This window comes from Caloenas nicobarica, chromosome 17 (assembly GCF_036013445.1).
Source record: "Caloenas nicobarica isolate bCalNic1 chromosome 17, bCalNic1.hap1, whole genome shotgun sequence".
Lineage (NCBI taxonomy): Eukaryota > Metazoa > Chordata > Aves > Columbiformes > Columbidae > Caloenas > Caloenas nicobarica.
This window is the reverse complement of record NC_088261.1, coordinates 340,753-366,895: the sequence shown is the minus strand read 5'-3', so window position 1 is coordinate 366,895 and position 26,143 is coordinate 340,753. Positions and strand designations below refer to the sequence as shown.

General features: G+C 48.5%; 1 protein-coding gene across 2 annotated transcripts; it reads left to right on the top strand.

The window, feature by feature from the left end:
- Positions 1 to 1,799: 1,799 nt before the first annotated feature.
- On the top strand, positions 1,800 to 24,303 carry WSCD1 (WSC domain containing 1). Of its 2 annotated transcripts, none has more exons than XM_065647331.1 (9): positions 1,800 to 2,363; positions 10,416 to 11,086; positions 13,571 to 13,685; positions 14,256 to 14,440; positions 17,113 to 17,234; positions 20,498 to 20,639; positions 21,165 to 21,329; positions 21,781 to 21,981; positions 22,792 to 24,303. In XM_065647331.1, the coding sequence occupies exons 2-9, from the start codon at positions 10,678 to 10,680 to the stop codon at positions 23,142 to 23,144; spliced, it is 1,692 nt and encodes a 563-aa protein (XP_065503403.1). In that variant the 5' UTR covers positions 1,800 to 2,363; positions 10,416 to 10,677; the 3' UTR covers positions 23,145 to 24,303. The 2 variants fall into 2 exon arrangements, with proteins under 2 accessions (XP_065503403.1, XP_065503404.1); XM_065647332.1 differs by having other exon boundaries at positions 1,801 to 2,363; positions 10,751 to 11,086.
- Positions 24,304 to 26,143: the final 1,840 nt, after the last annotated feature.

Here is a 26,143-nt window from a genome sequence, read left to right as displayed (position 1 = left end):
AAAGAGGAGGCTCTGGAGGCTCCAGACCCAGGTGGGCTGATTTGTGCTGCACCTTCCAGCAGCTCTTCCCACCCGTTTGAACCACGTTCCATCGTTACCTGGATCAGATGCAACAGCGTAACGTGTGTATATCACACAGCATCGCTGTACAGATCAGCACCAGTTCAGCATCTGCCTTTCTTTTCACAGCTGAAGCAAATTCTGAGAGATGTCTTAGGAACGTAAGATTCTTTACTGAACTGTACAATCTTCCACAAATGCTCCATGCATGGTATTTGACATAAGGGGTGCTCTCAAATCATTGGGAGTTTTGCCAATAATTGTATGAGACCTGATTATTTTCCCTGTGTTACACATAATATGGCATCTATGTTATGAAATCAGCCATTCTGAAAAAAAGAATGACATTGTCAACCACTGCACTAAACAGCTGTTTTGCTCAGTCACTTCATGAAATAACTGAAAATTGTAGGTAGGCATTACATGAAATGCCTAATCCCTGAGTATTTGGGATTATTAAATGAAAAGGACCAGAAAACTATTTGCTACTTTACATTCATTTATGAAACCACAGTCTTTCAGATGTTTCTTCTTGAAACCACACTAGTAAAAACTGTCACTTTCCTGAACTGATCCTTACTTTTACAATTGAGCCTATTTTCTAAAGTGACTGAAAGTTTGAGCCATTTAGCGCAAGAACTGCTCCCACAACAGGATTCTAAAAGTAATGCCACTCATTTTGTAATTTCTGTGCTGCGTTTTGTGGAACAACGAAGCAGAACCATCAAGCAGAGAAAGAAAGTGCTTAGGATCTTACTCAGATGCAGAATGCCTCCAGACAGCCCTCACTCCATCAAAAGGCTGATTTTAAAACATTACCATACTGCATACATGCTTTATTCTCCTAGTTTTGTCCCTTTTCTCTTACTATTATATCATTTTTCCATGTCTGCATCCTGCTCAGCTTTTTACCTAGTTCTCTATTTCTTTGCTCAGCCAATTAGCCAGCATGCGTGCAGAGATCTGAAACGAACAGAGGTCCCTCTCCATCTAACCTGTGCAGAGGTGGGAAAGCCAAGTGTAATTTCGGCAGCGTTAGCACGGTGTGTCAGGTCCAGACCAGCCCCATGCAGCAGCATCGCGGACACCGCGGGGCTGGCGGAGCGCGAGGGACCGTCGGCACAGAGGGACACGGGGTCAGTCCCCATGTGGCATCCAACGTCCCTCTTTCCTCTCAGATCCAAGAACACCCTAGTGCCACTTTCTCAGCCAGGCTGTGCTCAGTCTGACGTTACTGACCTGCGCTCCTCAGCACAGGGAGTAAACGAGGGTCCCCACTACTGCATCCAATGTTGAGTCCAAGAGACAAATCTCCACAGGTTTCATTTAAATTTGTGAAGACTAGGAGGTGCTTCAAAACCACATGCAGTTAGAAGCGCGCAGCCTACTCCCATTTAAATGCAGATGCTTGAAGAATAATTATAAACGGATCAACCTCTATGTGAACCAGCAGCAGAAAGGAGCCTGTATGTGCAGTGGAGGCGGCAGAGCAGGCAGACCTAAGCACACCCAGCGAACTGCCTTTTAGCTCTCACATTTATAAATAATTTACTTCTATCTACCTGTGCCCAGAATAACAATTTGCCGCCTGAAATCTCCGAGTTGGTGCTGGGAGGCTGCGGGGTCTTGCTCCCCCAGGACCCTCTGGACCTGTTGGGAAGGGTCTGGGTCTCAGAGGGATCTGCCCCTAGTGGGAAGAGGCACCGCGAACGAACAGGAGCATCCGCTCAGCTGGTCGCGTCGGGTCTGCGCGGTGCTGCCGCTGCCTCCGACACCTGCCCGTGCAGCCACCCGCGCGTTCAGACACACGCACACGCGGAGCGCGCGGAGCTCTGGAAACGTCTGTAGCTGCGGAAGGCTGCAGAGCTCTGCGCGCAGCAGCCGTGCAGAGGCTCTGGCTCCCGAACGGGAGCGTTACGAAACGCGAGCTGTGGCGTGAGGATCTCGGCAGCGCGGCGCTGAGGCGGCTGCGAGCCAGGCTGCTGGCGCAGGAGGCCGGGGAGCGCCGCTCCCCCGCCCGGCCCCGGCCCGCTGAGCCCGGGGACCCGGCGGGGACCCGGCGGGGCCCGCGGAGCAGCGGCGGCCCCGGGACCAGCGGCGGCGGAGCGCGGAGGGGGCGCGGGAGGAGCCGGGAGGACTCGGCTCCGCCGCCGGCAGCGGGAGCAGCAGCGGATTAGCGGGAAGGGCAGAGGAGCAGGATTTACCAGCTTTTCAGATATGCATTACGGCTTTTTATAATATTCCGCCGGATTGTCTAGGACTTTGCCTGGATACAACAGGAATTCTTCGGCCATAAAATAAAGGTGAGTTTTTTCCTCCTTTTCTTACATAGTTGCATTATTATCTGTGTCTGCAAGCTGTTTGTCAGCCGGCCTTGACACAAGTAATAACCAGACAACTTTTTGCAGAGGCTGAGGTATTAACATTCATTGCAGTCTGAATGGCTGTTTGATTTATTAAATTTATCCATGGCATCGAAGCACATGAGGCTTAGCTGCATTATTTATAACAATTGCAGTTGGCTCTCGAGATGCCCTTCTCTGAGCATCCACAAAACATTACACTTGAAAAGTAGATGTGAATAACGTGTGTGTTTGTGTCACGTAGCCTGGGGAGGCAGACCAGAAAGCTCGGTTTCTCTAAACAGTTTCTGAAGCATCATTGTGCTAAATAAATACTGTAACAATTTTTAGTAGGTGGATGTTGCAGGAATTTGCATGTTGAGGGGTTTATGAAAGACACTTTCTGAACACCTATGATTTAGTTACGGACTTGCATATTATTTTAATTCCAGTAGATTTCCTTGCACACAGGAAAAAAATCTCATCTCTAGCTACTGTGGGATAAGGCAAAAATCAATATATGGTACATTTTTTACAACAATCTCTTGCAAAACTTCAGCCTATAGCCACAGAACCACATTGTGGTTTTTTTGGAAATTGCAGATAAAGCATCATTTGCTGGGTGCTTAAGTTCTTAATATCAAGGGATGTACATTATGCATGAATGGTTTATTATTGATCAAGACACTTTCTAGGTTTGAGAATACTGTTTGCTGATAGGTGTCAGATTATCAGTGAAGGGTGAAAGCAGATTCCATGTTATCTTTAGAGTACACATTCCTCTATGCCCAGAATGCATACACACATACATATAGATGTGTGTGTATGTTTACATATAAAATGTACATATGCACACATCTGCATCTTTTCCATGCTGGCATGGAATCAGTTCTCCTGATTATTACTTTATCACTGAGCTAGGAAAAAAGTATTGGATTAATGGAAAAAAGACCATATCACCACAGTGGGCTGTCAGGGCTGGACCGGAGCACTGTCCAAGTCAGCGCTGTCTCACCACCCGCCGCCTCCGCAGCTCCTCTGCATCCCCCGCACGCTCCCGCGGGCACCGCCGACACCACTGCCGAGATTTACACCTGGCCACACTAGAAAACTGGTCTCAAAAAAGTGGAATATCTAGTGAAAGAGCTGCTGTGACCAAACCGCACAAGTTAGCGCTGACTCTCCAGCCTGCTCAGGCTGCAGCTGTTCTGTGACATGGCCTTTCACTTCCAAAGCTGATTATCTCTTAACTGTAAAATATCTCCCATATTGTATACAGTGGATATCATGTATATTTTTAACTTGTGTAGTTTCAACGTCATGTGACTAGTTTATGGACTACAGAGTTTTTCTCAATTTTTCTGCTACATCTGCAAAAACATTTTTTTCTGGTTTATCACAGTTCATCATTATTTAACAGTTTTAACATGGTATCAGCATCGAAGAGATAACTCTGCAATCTATTACATCTTGTAGCAAGTGCACTTTGAACACAGTGTGGGAAGGGAGGAAACCTTAACTTGCTGGGAAGCCCTCTCAAGCTGCAACATTTGCCACCACAGCCTGCAGAGAAACTGCGGTGCTTCTACCTCACCTCTAGTTAGTTGACAGACCTTGTGTTGTGCTTCCAGTAACGCTCAGAGCAGCGTCGTGGCGGGAAAAAGCTGCTCAGGAGGGCAACACGTGTACAGTCAGCACAGATCCATCCACTAAGCAAGTAAAACTTGGAAAGTTGGAAGAAGCGCTTATTGCTTCTAAAAGCCCAGACAGTACGGCCAGACCTTTTGGGAGGGAAGCTGGAAGGACACATCGGAGATTGAGTGGTCAGGGCAGGTCCCTTCGCTTGTGTCTCACTGGTCATCTCATTACTTCATTGAAAACCCCTAGATCATAAGCTTGATTTTGATGGGAAAGGGGTGGAAAAGTTAGTTTCTAGAAATAGTTAAGTGGCAAATTATTCTCTAAATCAAACAATTGGAGGTGACTTAGGAAGAAATGGGGAAGAAACCCTTTTATTGTATTTAAATACAAACTCTTGGCAAGCTCTGCAGCAGCAGAACTGAGTGACGTGGTTTCACACGGGGGGTGATGCAGGATGTGCACGAGCAAAGCACAGGCACTAACTCATCCTCAGCCTCGCGGGCCTCAGCCAGACATCCTGCCCTGCAAAGGCAGAACGCAACCGCACTCGCCTTGCAGGAAGGGCAGGGATGAGAAAAGTGGAGAGAAACAGAAGGAGCACAGCTGCAGTGGCTGCTGGAGCCATGCCAGGGCTGCCCCCCAGGACAGCTCCAGCTGTGCCAGGGCTGTCCCCTGCCCCAGGACAGCTACAGCCATTCCAGGGCTGCCCCCCAGGACAGCTCCAGCCGTTCCAGGGCTGCCCCCTGCCCCAGGACAGCTCCAGCCGTGCCAGGGCTGCCCCCTGCCCCAGGACAGCTCCAGCTGTGCCAGGGCTGCCCCCTGCCCCAGGACAGCTCCAGCTGTGCCAGGCCTGCCCCCCAGGAGAGCTCCAGCCGTTCCAGGGCTGCCCCCTGTCCCAGGACAGCTCCAGCCGTTCCAGGGCTGCCCCCTGTCCCAGGACAGCTCCAGCCGTTCCAGGGCTGCCCCCTGCCCCAGGACAGCCGCGCTGCTGGGCCCAGTCTGTGGGGCGATGGGAAGCGTGCGGGTCACACCAGCCCAGGGCTGGAGGTGTTTCTGCCTCTCCACCTGAAGCCAGGTGCCTCGCAAGGGTGGGTGGCTGGACTCTGGATGGGCCTCGTCTGAGCATTGCATTGTAACCGCCAGAAAGGTCAGCAATCAGGTTACATTCCATAGGCCTTATCTCACAGAGAAGCACATGTTTAAGTCAGTGAAGGAAAATATTATAGTAACTCTTCACAGAAATTTTCCATTCTTCTTGGTGAAAGAATATCCTAGGAAAGGTGATGGAATTACAATATCACCTCTTTTTCTTTCCTTTGCATAAATTCATAAATTATATTGTTAAGTTTGTGAGTGATTCCACATGACACTTTCTTAAAGAGCTAGAAGAAGTAACGATGGATCTGAGCCAAAATCCATCAGCATCAACCTATATCTTCATCTGAGTGGATTTTGGCTTAAGACAGTAGGGTACCAGGATGTTTCTCCTAAGCTTTACTTTTAGCATGTGCTGCTTTCCACACAAATGTGATCCATGGTTTCTTTTTTCTCTCTTATCCTATGATTTGGAAACGGGGATAATGTGGAATTTCTCTGTTGAGCTCTCCCCTCACAACTCGAGTGGAGTCAGACAGCTCGCCTTTGTCTTCTTTGTTAGCCTCTTTCTCAAAACCCAAGAGATGGCTCTGGCCACGTACGAAAGCACGGCTGCGAGAAGCACTTGCTGTCGGTCATCGGGACCAACACTGGCACATACTCAGGGTTACTCAGGGCGCTTTTAGCTATCGCAATAAAGGGAACTGCAAATGTTTGACAGGATCCAAACATCTAATTTGCGGCTTCTCCAGAGTTTTCCTTCCTATGTGAATTCACACAGTATGATATGTTGGCCTTGACTTCCCAAACAACCTCAAAAAAATGGCAGTGTGTCTCCAAAAGAAAGGCTGCGAGCCAGAATCCTTTAGCTAGGTCCTGACTACATTGGTCCTCAAAGAAAGCTGACAAAAGGAAGGAGAAATGTGGAAGAGGGATGGATTTTTCTAAAAATAGTGTTCACGAGTCCAATCCCCTTCAGTTTACAGTAGAAAACATAGTCTTGCTTCTGTGCCAAGAACTCTGAATTTGCAAAATCCTGCTGGTCTTTAGACAAGATCAATTATTGATGAGCTGCAGCCGTCAATGCAGTATTGACCTAAGTTTCTGCATTGAGCAACATATTAAGGGACAGGCCTCAACTGAGCAACTCTTCACCTGTAAGCCTGAGGCTGTTCTTCAACCTTTACTGGCTTTAATAGCATCACTGAAAGTATTACTCTTCCCTTGAATATTCTGTAACTGCTCCTTTAGATAGCAGAATAGAACTGCTAAGAACAAGAACAATTTTTCTTCTATTTCTCTTTACAAATATATTAATGTAGCTGCCTAGTGTGACATCTTCTGTTACACTTTCCGAAATCATTTTGGAAGTAAGGTACTGACCTGCTTTTTATTATAGCAACTTTTTAATGGCAGTTATAAATCTAGTATTATATATGTAATGAAAGAAAAATGAGGATTAAAGGAAAAACAGCAATTGAACCTAGAAATGCCTCGGGTGTGCAGCTCAGTCCCGTCAGCGCACTCTGAGACACAACGCGCGGAGTCCACAGTCTGTGCCCTGGCACTTCCCAACGCTGTGCAGAACCGGGCAGCAATGCAGACACCAGGGAGGCGACGCTTCTGAACCCCATCAAATTTGCACCCTCAATAACCAGAGACTTGTCCCTTTTATAAACCCACAGCCACCAGACGTGGTCTGAGGATCCTTTCCTGGCTGCACGTGCAGCTCCCGGCAGATCCTGGGTGCTGCCACTCACCATCTCCAAAGCTGGTCCTTGCCAGTGCTAATTATTTGCCTTTTTTTGTTGCAGCATTAACCCTTTCATTGTTCTCTTCACCTAGAGCTCTTCTCTGCTGTTTAACAGTTCTCACTGCCCATCTCAAAGTCCTTTCCATTATCCTTTTATGATTTTACTAACTCAACTCTCAATTAATGTGGTCCTAAAACCCCTTGGGATATGAGAACTGATAAACAGGAGACTGTACTTTTCTTCTATTTCACTTTGTTCATTTTAAGCAAAATGTACAAAAAAAGACAAATGATACATTTTCTATTACCAGATACTAGTTCATATCCTCTTTCCTTGTTAATATCATCATCAAAAGTGATGCACTTCAATTCTTTTAGGCATACTTTGATGATATTGCAATATGCAGTTTATGGAAAAAATCAAATGACATTTTTTTATGTCGGAAGCACTCTCTGCTATTTCCCCACTAGAAAGCAACATTTAATTTTTGAGTTGCACATTTGTAGCAGTTGCTGTGGGTGGAGAGTCTGCTTATTTATTTGGTTGGTTTTTACCACAATGTACTGTCATGGCAACTGTACTGAGGGCGAATACATCTGGAGGTAATTTATATATGTCATATTGACTGCAGTGAAATTGTCTTGTACCATTTAAACTTTTTCAACCATTGGGCAAAGTTAGTATTTTGAGACCCAGGAGCAGCTTCTCCCTAGTAAATAAGTAAATAAGCAAACTATGCAGATCAACAGGAGCTGTGCCAAGTGTTTCCTGGTGTTGGGATGCAGAGCTTGCTGCACACATAAATCCTCTCCACTCTCCTGGGCAGTTACCGCAGGGTTTTCACCTGCTCGCGGGGAGGCAGCCATCGCCCGCGCCCCCGTTGCTGGGGCAGGCAATGGCCAACCCGCCCGCCCTGCACCAGGAGCCATCGCCGCGCTGCCCAGACACGGGGCGCATCCTCTCACCGTGGGGTGATGGAGCTTCCAGCCGCTCCACGTTACATCACTGCAAACATGGAGCAATTTGACTGAAATCTGCTGAAAGGCTCAGGCCCACAGCGGCATTAAAAGGGACCGAACTGGGCCAGTGATGCAGCTTCAGGCACACCACGCCTGAGCTCTGCTACCCAGCGCCGATGGCCATTCCCCAGCCCAGCTGCCTGTCGGCGTCGCCGGTTCGCAGTGCCGGGAGGCTCCAGCTGCCCAGCGCTGCCTTTCCCACATGGGGGACTCGGACATGCGAGCTGTGGCTCGAAGCATTTATTGATATTGTACCTTGATCACTGTGGGAGTAAGCCAGAAGAGCTATGAAACCCTGAATTATAATTGGGCAAAGATGATTGCAAGTCTGATAAATTTATCTAGCCTCACCTTGCTGGGAGAGGGGCAAAAAAAAAAATAAGTGAAACCTTTTGAACACGCACGTGATTACTGCCATTATCACCTCACCTTTGAGGCCTTGCAGCAGCATGTCATTGAGCAGGGCCATCCCTCTGCATTACAGATGGCAGCTGGGACAGCGAGCTGCGTGCTCCGTACAGCGTGCGGCCACCCCCACCCGCGGCCAAGCCTCCCCCCAAATCACGGAACGCTGCCGCGCACGGGACCTTCCCAGACAGAACCTCAAACAGCTGACACGTGCATGCACCTTCTCTTAGATCAGACAGCCCCTTTTGGGAACAGCTCAGGTTTCCAGTAGCCCCGGCAGGAATGACTGGTGAATCAAGTCACACCTATGCGGATAGATAGTATTTCTTCAGATAAATTAGCGCAGTAACAATCTGCAGTATCTAATTATGGCTAATTTCCTGTTCATCTGTCTAGGTACTTCTGACCCTTTTACTGTAATTCTTGAGCACTCACAACATTGATCAGAGATTTTCAATAATCTAACTTTAAGGGTCAGCTCTTCAGCTGGCATAAATCAATGCATTTTCTTTGGCTTCAGAGCTGATCAGAAGGGAGCTGTGGTAACTGTCACAGTGGAGAAAGCGGTCTGAATCTACTACAGCGTGCAAGTGCACCTGCTTGTTCCCGAGTTCCCTGCCTGCTGACAGACCCACAGGTGCTGGTGCAAAGAGAGCAGTAAGCCCTTGTCAGACTGAGCTCTTGGGCAAAGTGTAGGGATAAACACGTAAAAGACTATTGGATATTATGCAGCCCTACACAACTGAGATCACCACGCATGAACTTTAACAAAAATTTTTAAAAAGCACCTAAAACGGCTCCTCGAGACCACCAGAATTGTAAGATCAGAAGACAGGGACTTCTGCCTTGTGCCAAACCTGTTTAGCAATTGAGACTGAAAGGTCACACAAAAGGAATTCAGGCTCAATCTACAAAAGATTCAGCTGAGCTTTAATATATTTTTGGCCTAGAAGTTTTTGGGCTTTGGTTTTGATTGCCACTTAAGACAGAAGTTGCACAACTAAATGAAAACGGAATCGGTGGAGACTTAATTGGTAGTATCTATTTAAGAAAGAGGCATAAGTGAATATCCACAAAACTTTAAATCAGATAGCAAAACAAGAAATACAGTGAACAGATGTTTGTTTGTCAGGACTGTAGATTTCAAGGGCACACCCCAACCCGAGATAAGCAAAAGCCATAATATTTTCTTTTCTGGAAAACACTGTATCTTTTCTCGACACTTGCGCAGCTCCACAGAGAAGTGATTGACTGGGAAAACAGGAACTTGTGGGGAGATGCCAGCTTGTATTTGCTACAGGAGGTTAAAGGTTCCCTAGAGCACAAAGGAGCTTTTCTTGCCCAGACAATCCCATCATGGTTTACATCAGCACAACTGAAGCCTGCAAAGCTCAGAAGCAGTCAAGAGATATCTGGCAAAACTTGAAACGACTTCTTTTCAAATATTCACTAGTTTTTGTCCATGGCATCATCAATATTTGGCAACAGAAATCTAGTAAAAAAATAGCAGGACCTCTGGTTTATTTTAAAGCAACAGGCACAGCAACTCACACAGCTCTCTAAGTACAGAACCCCCACGTACCCTTCCAGCATAAAGCCTGATTTTATTGTGCTGCAAAGAGATTGATAATTATTGTCTTATCTATTGTGATTTGATGCAATTTTGGTGTGTTCCCCCACACAACCACACTGCTGTTTCCTTCTGATCTGCATTTGTAGCTTAGCTACTGTTCAGCTCAAAGGAAGGAATTTGATAATACCTTCCTAAAAAGATGCCTATACTGCGGCTGCCTGTTCCAGCCAGTGACAAAGAATGGAGATGTCAGTTATTCACAAAAGAAAAAGCTTTTTTTTCTAAACATCCCAAGAGAAGTAATCTCATCATAAAGGTATTTCTTGTGATGTGAAACTAGCTTCTGCTTAATCAATTGTTCTCATTGGATTATAGTTTTTAAAGTGCATAATTATAAACAACAGATGGAGGAATGCTCAGCTGACGAAGAAAGAAAAAAAAGGGGGTGGGTGGGGGAAAGTCACCCCAATGATGGGTGTTTTCTATTGGGATGTGAACTGACCCTCCCCGCTTGGTGTTTCAGCATCGGCGGCGGGGCAGCTCGGCAGAGCGCGGCGATGGCACCGCCCCGGGGCCGGCCCGAGGCCGGCGGCTGAGCCGCGCTGGGCAGCCACGCCGGGCCGGGCCGGGCCGGGCTCCCTGCGCCGCGGCCGGCCAGGGACGAGGCCTTGGGTCGGGAGAAGCACCTCAGCGATGGGCTGAACTCATGGGAGGAACCAGCGCTCGGCCAGGCGGGGATTCAGTGGCCTGTCGGGAGGCGTGAAGGGCCCGGCTTCAGCAAGGGCATGGCCAGAGCTTTCTTCAGGCTGCAGAAGTTTCTCCGTCGGACGCAGTTTCTGCTCTTCTTCCTCACCGCAGCATACCTGATGGCCGGCAGCCTCCTGCTGCTGCAGCGGACCCGCCTGGTTCTCCAGCAAGGCTCCCGCGGCACCGCCGCTAGCCAGGCCGTGCCAGAGGCGGCGGGTCGGGTCGGGATGGCAGATGCCAGGATGCCGCAGAACGCCCACCCCGCGGCCCGGCCGCTGGTGGGCACGGCCGCGCTGCAGGAGCCGGCCCTGGGCCCGCGGTGGCTCGTGTCCCGCAACTCGGAGCTCTGGCAGCTGAGAAGAAGGTGGTTCCACAGGTTCATCAGCGACCAGGAGCCCATGCAAACAGCGGGACTGAAAGCGATGAGGCGCACGGCTGAACACAAAGGTAAGGGATACAGCCCCAGCCCCTTTCCACATACACACACCCTGCAGCTCCTCCTGGGGCCGTGCCGGGCAGCGGCTGCTGAGCACCACAGTCTGCACAAACACCTTCCTCCCAGCTCATCGCCACCTTTGAACCAGGCCTTGAGTGTACGCACAGGCCAAAGTACGATGCGTTGCCTTTTAGAAGAACTAGTTGCTCCTGGAGATATTTCACTGATAATAAGAAAAGGAATGGGATCTAGATGACGAGACACCACATTACTAAACTGCTCTTTAGTTTGTTGAATGAATTTACCCAAACAAAGGGGCACCTTCTGCAAAAAAAACACAAAATGGGTGCCACCTCGTGACTCCTACTGAGTGAATTGTTAGAAATGGGAACAAGAAGGTGACGGTGATGCTGTGTGGGAGATGAGTCACAGCATGAGTCAGGCAAACATAACCGCTAGAGCTACCTGAAGCACCAGCCTGGAGCTTCCAAGAGTGCTCCGCAGGCGCTGTGCAGCACCCCGCTGTCAGCAGGTTTTGGTGGCAGAGAAGAGGCTGCAGAATGCAGATGTCTCCCAGAGGGGCCCAATGCTTTAATGACATGCCCCGAGCACACAGCCAGTGTGCCCAGAGCCCGGTGACGGCCCCTGGACCAACACAAAACACGAGGCTACAGCCACTCCACCCCGCACAGCAGAGACCAAGCCTGGGGCTCACTGGAGCCCATACTTGTGGGTTCCTCCGAGTCACCCCAATGCTTCCCGGTGCGGCACGGCCCTGCCCACACGCCAGCCCACACTGGGCTCCCCGGGCAGACCCTTCACCCAAGACAAAAGCGGTGGCACCTGCTCTGGCATGTTGTGAAGACTCCTGGGTCACTTTGCCTTGCTCTGTGTCCATCCAGGGTCACACAGCCCTGGGTCAGAAAACTCATGTCTTTTTTTTTCCCTCCACATCAAGCTATGTTGCCTGCTCAGGGTAGGGACCATATCTTGTCCTGCCAGGGAGACTGGCAAATACTATTAGTACAACAAATCAAAACAGGAATTTGTTAGGTAAAAAATGAAAATTTTCCGTTACGAATGGTTCTGGCAGATGGGGTGTTTGATGCTGTTTCCCCTGGCCTGGTTGTGCCATTGCACAGGATGCAGAGGTGACAGGGACCGGGTCGCGGTTGGGCTCTCAGACCGCGGAGTCTCTCGGTGACTCCCTCACAGGAGGACGTGAACGGGGAATTGCTGCCGCAGGTGGGAGGGACACGGGGGGAGGCAGACGCTCTTCAGCCCCACACGCTCAGGCTTCTGCTGCCGTGGGTTTGAATCGAGTACCCAAATCAACAGCCTCCAGTACAACGTGGAGCATCCTTACTGCGGGTGTCTGACTCCCATCTCGTTAACAGTGTGCTGGGGATGTCCAGTCACAGCTTGTGAATTTGCTAATTGCATTTTTGACAATTACCAGTGTGCAGGTCCTTGAATCTACTGTTGTGTTTGTAATACTTAAATTTTTGATTTATTATTCCTAGCTCCAAAATCTCTGTTAGAGTGGCTTGAACTTTTACTTGTGGATTATTTTATTGTTAACATAATGCTTTTTAGTTTCATTTTTCATCATTTATTCTCTTCCTGTCCACAGCTAATATTATTTAATTTCCCTGTGTTACCATCTCAATACTGCTACTTCTAAAATCAAATTTCCTTTTTTCTTTCATATTTTAATGATAAAATATATACACAGAATTGCTATATAATAGTGGACTCCACATCATCCTTCCAATCGTATATTAAAATACGGGCTGGATTTTTATAGTACTTTGTTCATAACAACAAAAAAGAGGCTTAACATAGGATGCAGTCTAAGAGAAATATTTATCTTTCATATGCTAAGTAAAGGAGGACATATTTTAGGAAATTCATTTGCTCCGGAGAGATAGTTCCATGTGATAGCTAGACACTACTGCCCAGTTAAGACTGAAGTTACCTTTCCATTATAGGTTTAATATAACTCTACGTACCCAAAGAAAATTGGTTTTCTTAGTATTTCTCTTGCACCATCTCATTATCAACTAGAGATTTTCAAGAAAACTTGGGAGAAATCCAACAAGATTTCTCAAAGTGTATACCATTCTGCAGACTACCTTCTCTGCTACTTTGGAAATTCGCCATCCTTTGTCACCGAAGCCGGGGGTCGAGCAGGTGGCAGCCATCTGCGGGAACCGCAGCTCGGGGCGGTTGCACACTCTGGGTCTGCGGAACGTAACCAGCTGAAGGAAAAGTCTCATTTCCCTGCTGCTCACTTCACTGGACACCTGAGCTCACCCTCCAACAGCACCTCCAAAGCAGGTCTGCAGAACAGCAGGACCCCAGACAAGTTGGGACTTGGTGGAACACAGCCCTGCTTGCAACTTATGGCACCAGCTCACCTCGGGATCTTTTTTCTCCTCTCTCCCGTCTCCGTCCCATGCGCGTTGCCTAACTCTGGTCTTGCATGCACACAGGCACCTACGTGGGATGCTTCAGCGATGACTCCAGGGAGAGGACACTGAAGGGAGCTGTGTTTTATGACTTAAGAAAAATGACAGTATCTCACTGTCAGGAAGCTTGTGCTGAGAGGTGAGTGATGTTTTTTCACTGCAAGTCTTCTCTCTTCTGACAATAAGTGGAACTGAATTTGAAATGGGAAAAGGATGCATACATTGAGCATACAGCACCTGTGAAAACTGTGATTATCTCATACCTTCAGCGCCGGAGGTCTCAGCGACCTGGCGCGGGGGCGAGCAGCAAGCGGCAGCTCAGGCATCTCAGGAGAGGCAGCAAGTGCTGGGCCGGCTGGTCGAGCAATGGCCTTGCCCCGGTTTGAGTGTCTGAAAATTGCCTGACTGCATTCAGAATGGTCAGCTTTAAATGCCAGTTAACAGAACCTCTGAAAGAGGCTGCTCTTTTCTGTCATTCTAAACCACTCGAACCATTTTTGATCAAAACCTGAAGCAGTAGCCCTGGGTTGGGGCAGCATCACCCCAGCAGCGAGGCCATCGTGTCTGCGGCAGCAGCAGGGGACAGCAGCTGGAGATGGGGCTGTCACTTGGACACCTGCATTGGGAGGCAAAGCCCAGTTCCCCCTCCCGAGCCCTGCCCTAGGCACGGGGTGTCCATCCCGACAGTGCCTGGTTCTGTTCCCCGCAGGGCGTACAGCTACGCGGGGCTGGCGTACGGAGCAGAGTGCTACTGCGGGAACACGCTCCCGGCCACCGCCGCCGCGCCTGAGGAGTGCAACAGCGAGTGCAAGGGCGAGAAGGGCTCCGTGTGCGGGGGGGTGAACCGGCTGTCCGTCTACAGGGTGGAGGAGCTGCGGGCAGGCGCCCGGCGAGGTGAGTGTGTGTGCGACTGCGGAGGGACGGCTGCTGCCCAGGGGGACAGCGCGGCCAGGCTGAGCGCAGGGCTGTCCCCGCTGCTCGTTGCACTCCATTTATCACCAGTTTGAAACAGCAGAGGACAAAGGTGCCCGTGGGGCATGGTATCAATTTGCTGCTGGTGCAGTCCCTGGCTCCCTCTCGAAATAGCAGCGCTGCTCACCACCTCGGAGCAAGACATGCCTGTTGCGGCTGCCTCGGGGCTGCCACAAGGAAAGTTAGTGTCACCAGGGACGAAAGAAAATACAGAGCACAGTGACTGCAACAGCAGCAGAATTTCAGCTGGGGAAAAACTACTCCCTTTCGCATCCATGCATGGGGACAATCCCACACGTGTTTAAGAAACAACCCTGAAGAGGGTGTCTTATAACAGAAGGGCAGAAAAGCACTTATCGATGCCACCCTGTGCTCAGAAATGATGCTGAACAGAGTGTGTGCTGTGTGACTGCAGAGGAGGATCAGGAGAGGCCAGGGAGTCTGGTGCAATGCACACAATGCACACCTGTCTCCCAAGCCACAGAGAGACCATTGAGTTTTGCTCTTCCGAGGACTTCTGTTCTAGCAGGGGTTGGGATTGTTGTTTCACCTTCGATGACAACACTTACTCTACTTGTCATTCAACTAGCTACCAGGGGAGATACCTTTGGACCAACGCAAAGCACATAAAGTATCTAAACAGCTGAGCAGTCTTTACTTTTGGCAAGCTCACAAGACCTTAATGGATGTTATTTGATGAGAAGCACCAAGACCTTAGGTTGTGCCAGTATTCATGGTACTTCATTTCTTCTTAGAGACAAGTCAAGGTTTGTACAGTAATCCGCCCAGCTACATATAAATTATATATCAAAGGTACATAGAGCTAAATTGCTAGTGTCAGGCTGACAGGCACATTGGCAGGTTTCCCGGGACATGCATCACTGTTTAAATCTTCAGCATAAAATATATATACATATTTCACAGGAAAAGGCGGCATTTATTTTTTTCTTAAGTATTAATTAGTTAGTCATCAAATTAGTCTAGCCTGCAGCTAGACTTGTATTTTGTTTGCCCTTAGTAATACCCGATATTTGACTGTTTGAAGAATCCCACTGACACAAGCTAGCTGAGTGGCCAACAGAAGTATTAATCATGATGAACAAGTATATTGGAGAGTAACTCCGAAACAGTAACGGCACCGTGATTTACACTACCGGACACAGAGACCAGACCTTGCCCAAGGCTTCTCCTCACGCGGAGCAGGTGCAGCAGTGTCTCCACCGTCCCAGGGGGCTCGCAGGGTCCCCTGCTGCACCGCGGGACTCATGTCCCCACCTCACAGGAACGCAGCCCCGCTCACGGTCTGAGCTACTGCATGGAGTTCTGTTTTTATTTCATTTTCACATCTCCTGACTGATCCCAAAGACACCACACAGCTTTAGTAACTGGTTTGTACAGTTATTAGAACACTATTTAAGCAGCTTCTCCTTAGATTGCTCTTGGCTCGTGCTGGGGAATCTGGGCCCTTCAGCCAGGAAATTCATGCAGAACCAAGTTCTTCCTTCAAAAGCGCAACTCTCCTGTCAACCAACACATTTCCCACATCAGTTCTGGTGAGTATTGTTTAAGGTAGCCAGTGGGTATTGACCAGGACTCAGAAGAACAAAATTCATTCCTAAACCCACCTTCCTCCCTATTGAGTCATGCTGGGAAACGTCTATCAATAGTTAGTACAGAGTGATGAAGTAAACAAATTGTCCACCTTTGTAAAGCCCACAAAATCATGGGAATTACAGAAGTGTCATACAACACGCAGACTTTTTTCTTTTTCTAACCAGCCACGCAATGTTACTTGCTCCATTACCATTAGTTCATCTGTGCAAACACATTGCGTCCCCCGGGGCAGTGAGTTTCCATGACAGCTTTGGGGTTTTGTCTGGTTCTTTCAGGGGACATTTCTCTCTTAAGCAGGAGCGAAAATTGTATTGCTGCTTCTAACAAGTATCTAGGCCAAATCCTGACTTCAGTCAACAGAGCGATTCTGCCTAACTCTGTGGCATTTGTACAGGAGCAGGTGAGATCAGAGGCTGATGCTGAAGACTTGAAGAAAGCTGTTCTCCCTGGACAGCTTACAAAAGTGCAGTTTAGATTTTGAAGGCTGCAGCAAAATCCCTTACCCTGAAAAGAGTGGGGAGAGGAGCGGGATAGCTCAGGCATGAAGCAGATGTGCAGGAAGGTGGGTCCCTGTGGGGGCTCTCAGGATTCATTTAAATGCCTTTTCTGGTGCAGATCAGGGGAAGCTTTGTAGATTTTTATCGGGGCTTTTAAGTCTTTCAGGGGAAAGCATGTCTTCAAAAGAAACCTGAGACTTGCAAACAATAGCAATGCCCTCCACTGGTGGAATTCAACTTAAACTCCTTGCTGCAGCCCCACTTTCCCTGGTTAGTACAAGGCTGAAGGCTTGTGCTCCTTTCAATACCACAGGATTTGCAACACATTTTTCTAGTGCATATCATGGTTTCTCTTATTTCTACAGCATTTGGAATACACGATTTATTATTTTTAGCTTCTGAACCTAATACTTTTCTTTGCGAAAGAGACAGGATACTACAGACATTGTTTTCTCAAGAGAAACCTATTTCATATCCCTGCAGGGAGGAATGTTATCTATCGAGGATGTTTTAGAGCTCCAGAAAATTTAACAGACACCTTTCCAGCCTCTTTGATACAGCCCAATTTGACGGTGGAGATGTGCTCTGAATTTTGCTCCAAGAAAGTAAGAACAGTTCTCATTTCACATCCTTTCCTTTTTTTTTTTCTTTTTGTTATTTTAAATTTTAATCTACTACGGGAATAGCAGAGATTAGTGCCTGAGAGCTTTAAACTTGTAAATGAGTTTCTAAAGGACAAAACTCAGAGTAAACACTCAGTGATGCATGTGGTCCAACTGCTCTCTGGAGTGGGAAGGCAGGAGGGAAAGCCAGAGCAATGCCACTAAATATGATGCACAGAAAAGCCATTCTGTGCGACGAGGATCGACCATGAAGAGATCGATACCGTTTCCGTGTCACAGTCAAACCCCAGGGAGGCCGTGCCTGCGGCTCACGCGGACACGGGCTGCGGGAGGGTGGCTGTGGGCCGGCAGCTCCCAGACGCGTCCCCGGCGCCCCGCGGGTCGGTCCCCGGGCAGGAGGAGCCGTCGGTCCCCAGCACGCCCGCAGTGCAGCCTCATCTGCTCCCCAAGGCCCCTGGGCAGCACAGCCGGCATTGCCACAGCGGAACAGAGGAGTCAGTGCTGAGGTACCTGCACACAATTTCTACCTCAGTGTGGAACTGTGGTGGCTAGGAACATGAGACAATCTTAAGTATTAAAAAAAACCCAAACAAAAACCAAAAAAACCACCCCAAACAACCAGGTAGACTTCCCTGGTACTTTTATACCATGTGTCTCTTTCCACACCAGAAGAATTTATACCAGTTTCACTATAACCTATGTAATTAATCTACAGTGATTCCATTTTTTAAAAACAGAACTTTATGCCAATGTATAAGACTACAAAAAACCAATAAGGTCAGTTGAGTGCAAAAGGTGAGAAGGGACAGGCTAACATCTACCACCCACGTGCATCCTCTTGGCCTGAAGCATCTCCTGCGCTCACCCTCCACACTTACACAGGGCGAGATCGTGGATTTAAGCACTGAAGGATTTTGACTTTGACAGACTCAGGTATCCTCACAGGAGGGAACATTTGGCCCATGGATTTCTCCGGCAATACACTTGTGTTTAACTGAAGTGAAGCATTGCAGATTTGCGTGCGCTTAGCTGGAGGACTAGTCCTGCACTTAAAAGTTACATGGTTGCTTGAAGCCATGACCAGAGCTTGGGGCATGTATAAACACACCGGTGAGCAAAGTGGATGGCTTGTGGGTTTGATTAAATAGTGAAGGGAAGTCAAGCTTGAGCACGTTCCTTTGCAATGGCTGCGTGCGCTGCATCAGGCAGATGCAGTCGGAATAATCAGCTGCTGATCAGCGCTCTGTGCGGAGACACTGCGGATCCTGCTCCAGAACGACCACCCTGCTCTTCCACCGCTGGTGTTGCCAGCGCCCAGCTCTGAACTCCACTGCAGAGCCCACTCCCACCTCTCCCCTCCCTCCCGCCCCATCTGCCGGACCCAGGGTCAGCACCCCCGTCCCCGCGGGCAGGGCACCCCCATCCCTTCACCCCGAACCGCAGGCAGAACAGCTCCGTATCGAGCGGTGCAGGTGCAGAGCTACAGAGAAGCGTTTGCTGAGGTCTCCTCACAAAACCTCCAGCCTTCCGGAAAACTCCATTGCTTGAGGTGCCTCTTGGCATGAAGTACAAGGTACATTTTTATTCCAGGCTGCATCTGAGCGCCAGGACACTTACTAATTTCTTAAACTGAGAAACACTGCTTCATTTTAAAGGAGAAATTCCTGTTTGCACACAGAAACACAACTATTTTGCCCTTGCATCATCTGTAAATAGTTTTTGAGAATGTCATATCTCATTCTCTAAGCAAATGTTGGCTGTTTGGGCACAGAAGGCACGCGTGTTGTATTTGACTCCTTATCAGAGGAGGAACACGTGGGGAAAAGCAAGAGATAAGCTGCTCAGCAGTCCTGTCACACACTCCCAGACTCCAAAAGACTTTTAAAAGGCAAAAATGTGTTGATTTGGAATAGTTGGAATTGAATGCTCTGCACTTGAATAACCCCTGAGCCTCCTCCATCTATCCCATGGCCGCACTGAGACCCTGAACCGCTGAGCAACCAAGGGGCTTTGGAAACCCGGGAAAACCACCCCTGTCCTCCTGGGAGAGAAGAAAAAGAGCGAGCTTGAGGGACAGCTTCAGCAAAGTAGCAAGCATGCTTTTTCTTAGTGAGCACATAAGCAACTGCTAATTTCTTCAGCAAATAATTAGCACACACTTCCCTCAAACTTCTCTTAATTCTCATCAATATTAGCCCAGCTGCACTGCTCTGCCACCACACAGCAACGCTGCTTTGCAGCCTGTTGCCTGTTTGGGTAAGACTGGTACATCAAGACCTGAATTACTTTTCATCAAATCCATTTAGAAGAAGTTTATTACAGCCGGAAATTTTCCCTAGGAGTTGTTTCCTTGCAATGCACGCTACCTATAAGTTTCTCACAGTTGCACATTCTACCCTCTGTCAGCAAGCCGGCACTGGCAGCGGTCAGGTGGATTCCAAATGAAGTTTCCCTTTCTAGAAGCAAGGGACCATGAAACAAGACGTGTCTGTGCCCAGAGCCTGAGCTGAGCCCTGAGCCCACCAGGGACCTGCAGCCCCAGCCCTCCAAACAGACCTGCCAAAACCTACTTGCTATGCTATTTCTGAAGTTTTTCCAAAAAGTACATGTAGTAGCTCTCAAACTCTGTATCAGCCCATCTACACACATTCATTCTTTGCAATTGTGAAGAAGTCAGACTAAGATGCATACTTTATGGCTTGACTTTTTTCTTTCTAAACATGATTGCAGCAGTTAGTGGGTCTAAATCTTCTTTGCATAAATTTTTTAAGGGCAAGTTTGCTCTACACAAGCCCTGGTAAAATCAACTGAATAAGGCAAACCTTTTCACAGCTGACTTCTCAGTTTAGGAGAACAGAAACAGAAGTTTAAAAGATGATCCAATTAAAAATGCTCATTTCAGGAGTAAATAAGAACAATTTTTACCACACTGATATTTTGCAGGTGGAATTACATGCTAGGTGCTGCAGGAATATTATGAAGTTATTTTTATTAATAATGAAAAAAACAGAACATTGTGAATTTTCAAGCTTTACAACACTTGTGTCTGAAAACCAGTTTTTAAGAATTGCCCTATGAAAGACAGGAGTAGTACAAGAAGCATGAGCTTTACAATGATATATCAAACACCGCCTTTATCTTGACAGTGGCCTTGTGAAAATTTATTTTTCTTTGTACAGCAGCAGCATTCCTCTGGGCTGTAGAGGCCGTGGCATTCACACACTGCTCTGTTTTCTCTCCCACAGGAGTTTCCCTTGGCCGTCATCCGTGGGCGTGAGTGCCACTGCGGCTTCCCCACGGCGCGCTTCCCGCTGCGGGACGGCGCGGACGGGCAGCTGTGCCGCGGCACCGGGACGCACTGCCGGGTGTACCAGACACCGGTGCAAGGTACGAGCTCCAGCCCCCTCGCAGCAGTCAGAGCACCTGCCCACGGCAGCTTAGCCACAGTGCCTGGTATCACAACATGGGCAAAAGTTTAGGAAATAGCCCTTAAGATTCCCCCTTGCAATTACACTTAAAGAAGCATCTTTCCATTCTCTCATTGAGCAGCACAGCCTCTCCCTGCCCCAGAAACGTAATTATTTTGCAGATGGAGGGCCAGAGGCAGAGCCTGGGCAGGCGCAGCCCGAACTTTTATCACAACTTGCTGGCGAGTACAATGGTTTGCCACAGCTCTATCAAAAAAGTGTTGCCTAAGACAAAGCTACCAAAAACCTTTTCTGAGGATAATCTCTTCAGCCTCTTGTGGCTGAATTAATTTTGGGAAGTAGCCAACTCACAACTGGACTCGAACTGATATTCTGTATTCATAAAAGAGAGAAGAAAGCAGCAATAAACCCTGTAATCAGCAGCTATCAGTGGAATTATTAAAAAGCCACATTGCTAACAATGAAGTATCTTCTGTACTCGCAGACACCCGCTGCACGGACAGGAAATTCTTAACCACCAAATCCAAAGTGTTTGTTGCTTTGTCGAGCTTTCCGGGGGCTGGGAACACGTGGGCTCGCCATCTGATAGAGCACGCCACCGGAATCTACACGGGGAGCTATTACTTCGATGGAGCCCTCTACAACAAAGGTACCGTACTCAGAGGGACAGGCCACACACATGCATGCAGCTCCCATCTAAAAGACTGGTCCAAAAGACCAGGTAACTAAAAAAACCTGACTAATCCCTGAGGATGAGACCCTTTGGTAGCACATGAATTGAATATTTAAACGTCACTATTCTGGGAGGACAGTATCCTGAGGGGGTACGATATTTAGCAAGTGCCCAGCGTGGCCTGTTTGCAGCGAGCTGGAGGGAGGCCCGGCTCAGCGCACACCCCGCTCCGCGGCCGGGGCTGCAGGGTCCTCCTTCCTCACGGCAGAGACACACACGAGGGGATGGTTCCCAGGTCCTGGGGGTGGGTTTAATTGACTGGGAAGTTCACAACAATTTTACACCACTACAGGGAATGATTTAGAGTGTGAAAGAGCACAGACATACCATCAAGTGAACAAGCCAACAATCCTGTCTTGTAAAACAGGTTTTAAAGGAGAAAAAGACCACTGGAGAAGTAGAAGGACCATCTGTGTGAAAACACACGAAAGCGGCAAGACAGAAATCGAGATGTTTGACTCTGCGATCTTGTTGATAAGGAACCCATACAAGTCGCTGATGGCAGAGTTCAACAGAAAATACGCCGGGCACCTGGGCTACGCCACCGACCGCAACTGGCAGAGCAAAGGTAACAGCCGGCATGGCGGGGCTGCCCATGGGGACAGTTTGAGACCTGTCTTCTGGGCAGGCTGGGACAGGGGTGACACACTGGGACCCCAACGAGCACTGAAAACTAAGTGGGACCTGAGTCCCAGCGCAGCCCAGCTCGGTCCCAGAGCACTCACACCGGCTCACAGGAGGGCTGGGTTCTCCCCGCGCACCCACCACCACAGCAGAGGGGAGCACGGCGCCAGGGCTGTGGCCACGGGCTTGCACATTGCTGCCCTCGTACAGTTTGGCACAGAAAACATGTCCAGGTACAACACCCCTGCGTACAGCCCATGTGCCAAGCTATGTGAGGTGAAGAAAATTTACCCCTGCAGCATGTAATAACCGTGAGAAATCTCATTTAAGATTTGGAGGATTCAATGGAGCGTGACATTTCCTGAAGGAAATTTTACAGCACTGTACAGGTGCTACTGCGCTGCAGATAAATAAGGATAATAGCAATAAGAGGACTTGAGATTCAGTGTTCCCTGAACACATGAAATGACTCCAGAGTATGCCTGCCACGCTTCATGCGTTTGACTGGCAAGCTGGACGGTGACACTACAATTTCCCCACTGGACACACGGCTGCATTCCGACTCCGCAGCAGAGATTCAGCTTGCATTTCTCTTCGCACATGTTTTAATTACTACAGCTGCAGCTTGGCAAATTACACAGCCAAGGGCTGGGGGGCTGGGAGAAGCAGCACCCATCTTGCTGCACAGGGTGAGGTTTGGAGAGCAGCTGCAGCACAGCTAATGGTGTCTCCTTTCCTGGTTCTCGGTCTCCAGAGTGGCCGGATTTTGTGAACAGCTACGCGTCCTGGTGGGCCTCCCACGTCCTGGACTGGCTAAAGTACGGGAAGCGCCTGCTCATCGTGCACTACGAGGACCTGAAGCAAAGCCTTATCCCCAAGCTGAAGGAAATGGTGGAGTTTCTGAATGTGACAGTGACAGAGGACAGACTGCTCTGCGTCGAGAACAACAGGGATGGGAATTTCAAGCGATCTGGTGCTAAGCAAAAGGATTTTGAGCCATTCACCCAGGAAATGAAAGATCTTATCAACAGATACATCCTGACAGTGGATGAAGCCCTGAGGGGAAGAAACTTCACAGGGCTGCCCAGAGAGTATGTGCCAAGATGATAGCCTGGTAGCACTCTCTTGTGTTTAAAAATAAAATACATTTTTTCTTATAAAAAAAAAAAAAAAAAGAGACCAGATCTTTATAGCAGTTAAAGCAAAGATACTTGTGGAGCCTGCTGAGCAGTGCAAATTCCCTCTACTCTTGGGTGTTCTTCAGGGCACTAAGAACTCCAGAAGGCAAGCAATGAAGGATGGAAATTGTGTTATAAACCAAGGCAAAAAGCTATTAGTGTCTACCTGCGTGTGCCCCTCCCTGCACAAACGGCTCAGACCTTCTCAGCAGAGCAGCCCTGCAGCAGGCAGCCCACCTTCCACCTGCTGCCACCACAGACCTGCCAGGGGCTGCCTGGGTTTGCACAGCAACTGTGCTGAAAATGGATGGATGTAAAGGAGGAGGGGAAAAAAAAATTCTTAATGCTGATCAACAATTTTCAACCGATCATTTAAGAAAAATCTCAGTATTGCCCATCCTTCTCCTGGGTTTGCTGGTCAGGTCAGCTGCCACAGCAGTGCAGGAGGAGAAGAGCAGCAGTGAGCGAAGGCGCCTGGGGCGCTGGGCACAGAGATGCTGCAGGAGCGACCCCAGGGCTCCGCACGGAACAGCACGACCTGGGGCCACAGGAGCCCCGCAGGGAGGTGGGCGGCTGCAGATCCCCCCACCGGGGGTGGAAATCCCTGGGTGTCACCAGCCCCAAACAGACCCAAGGCCTGGCCCCGAGGGCATGGAGGGGACCCAGAGGGCTGGGGGAGGGCGGGCAGCCAGGCCAGGAGCACAGGTTTCTGTGCCTCCGCCCCTGTGCCTGGACAGTCACCGTGGGTCCGGGTGGACACCGGGGCCAAACGTCACCGCCTGGTGCACCTGGTGCTAGCAGTGGCCAGGGCTGGGCGGCACTGAGCAGCCAGGGAGCGGGGACGAGCCCCAGCCCTGCCGGGATCACCCGCCCTCTTGCAGCTCTTGCTGCTCTCTGGAGCCGCCCCAGCAGCGATGTGCGGTTTATTTCTAACTCACTGCGGTTTGTTCCTCCCGTGCTGGGTCGTGCGCGGTGCTGCTGGACCTGCCAGTTCCGTGGTCCTGCCAGCGCAGCTCGGAGATGGTGCAGCCGCACAGCCCTGCTGCGGGATGCCTTTGCTCATGTGACATAAAGGATTTCTTAAAACCTTGAGTGAAAAAAATACTTTTAATAAAATAAGAAATTTACATAAAGAGAGCTGGACTTCCTCTGCGTGTGTATCACTGATGCTTAAAAAAAAAAAAAAAAAAAGAGGGTGTGGAACCCTGCAGGGCTTCCCCGGGGCTGGGGACGGGGAGCAGGGACAGAACAGGGTGCACACAGCATTGGGGCAGCTCCCACCAGGGAGGGAACCCACCCCTGTTTTTTTCTGGCCGGGACTGCTACGCAAACTAGTCTGGTTTTAACATTCTCTCCACAAGTCCCCTATTAGCCTCAAAACCAAACAATACCTTGTTACAGACCCAGCAAACACCACAGGTATGGAAACACACACAAAGGGGTTATTAGGATGCTTACACAACAGGACTACCATCACGTTTACTGCAGCTTAGTAAAGAGCAGATTCTTTTTGAAATGGACATTAAAACACTTCGAGGGTCCCCCTGGGCCCTGGTTGCTGAGGGACACGTCTCACACCCTGTGAAGCTGAGCCCAGCGCACGAAGGGGCACGAATACCGCACAGAACGAAGCTGCTCTTGGCCTCACTGACTCACACGCATGAGACCACAGACCACAAAACACTGACATTATGAGAATGACATTTCATCATATTGCCTTTCTAGCCTGGCATAGCTTTATAGGATCGGTTAAAAAGAAATATTTTGATCATTCCAAACCTGTAAATGGTGAAAGCAAGGACAGCCTGCAAACTCTCAAGAAGGCTATTTAATTATGTGCATGTCCTGTAATGAAGACTCTAGGTGGCTAAAATTAGAATGGGCAAAAATTATAAATATTCATTAGCTCTGTACATGCCAAAAATCAGCTCAATTAAAAAAGAAACTGTAGCTAACCAACTCTTAATAGATGAGGTAGAGAGACTGCCTTGTTATTTATATGTATTTTTAATATAAAATATATACACATGTGTTATATCCATTGTACATATATACACATGTACATATCCAACTTGCTATATGTTCTGGCTGATTTAAGGCCATAGGCGTAGACAAGGGCTTCCTAGGCCATTGCACACAATCCTGCTACTACCTGCAGCACTGCATGCATGCAAGTTATTCATAAAAATACACTGAGTTCTATGTTCAAAAGCAGCTGCAGTACTTTTACCCCTTACTCTCCTAGGAAGAAGGATGTAGAATGTTCTTCCTCTAATGCTCAGGAACTATCTCCAAACCAACAGCCGGAACATATCTGTAGCTCTCACTGCACTCCTTTGTTTTTCTGGTGGTTGTTGTTGGGTTTTGTTTGGTTTTTTTTTCTTGATGGCATTGTCTTTTTGCTTAAATAGCCCTTTTTACCTGCCCAGACATGGATCACATCCTCTCTCAAGCTCCATCTCACAAGAGCAAATAATCTGTGGGCAGATGACATAATGGTCAGAGCCCAAAACCTGCTCCGCGTCAAGGGGACAGGAGGCTCTGAAAAAGCAGATTGTTCCATCCAGTAACAAATTTTACTGGGACTCTTCTGTTCATGCCAGATCAGGGAGTGACACTAGCAATAAATCTACTGAAATCAGTCAAATTAAGTTGCATCTGGGACTGTCACACAGCAGAATCCTATTGGTGAATGTTAGGTTTTATTGCATCTATTTTAATGAAACACAGGTGCAGATGAAGAAAACTGCTAAAAACACCCCAAGCAATTTCCGTGCAAGGCAGGTTTTCCTATACTCAACAAGCTCTATGCTTATCACACCAACCTTTAATTAACTGGGATGTTTTAGTCAAAAAAAAAAGCTATTATGCCATTAAAAGTCATGTTTATGTTCACTCCACATACATTTTTCTTCTTATTTTGTATCC

What these genes read in the sequence shown, in the direction of transcription:
- WSCD1 (XM_065647331.1), top strand. Translation starts at nt 10,678, where the DNA reads ATGGCCAGAGCTTTCTTCAGGCTGCAGAAGTTTCTCCGTCGGACGCAG. An exon ending in CAGGAAGCTTGTGCTGAGAG is followed by an intron (nt 13,686 to 14,255) that starts GTGAGTGATGTT and finishes TGTTCCCCGCAG; the next exon opens with GGCGTACAGCTACGCGGGGC. An exon ending in CCGCAACTGGCAGAGCAAAG is followed by an intron (nt 21,982 to 22,791) that starts GTAACAGCCGGC and finishes CTCGGTCTCCAG; the next exon opens with AGTGGCCGGATTTTGTGAAC.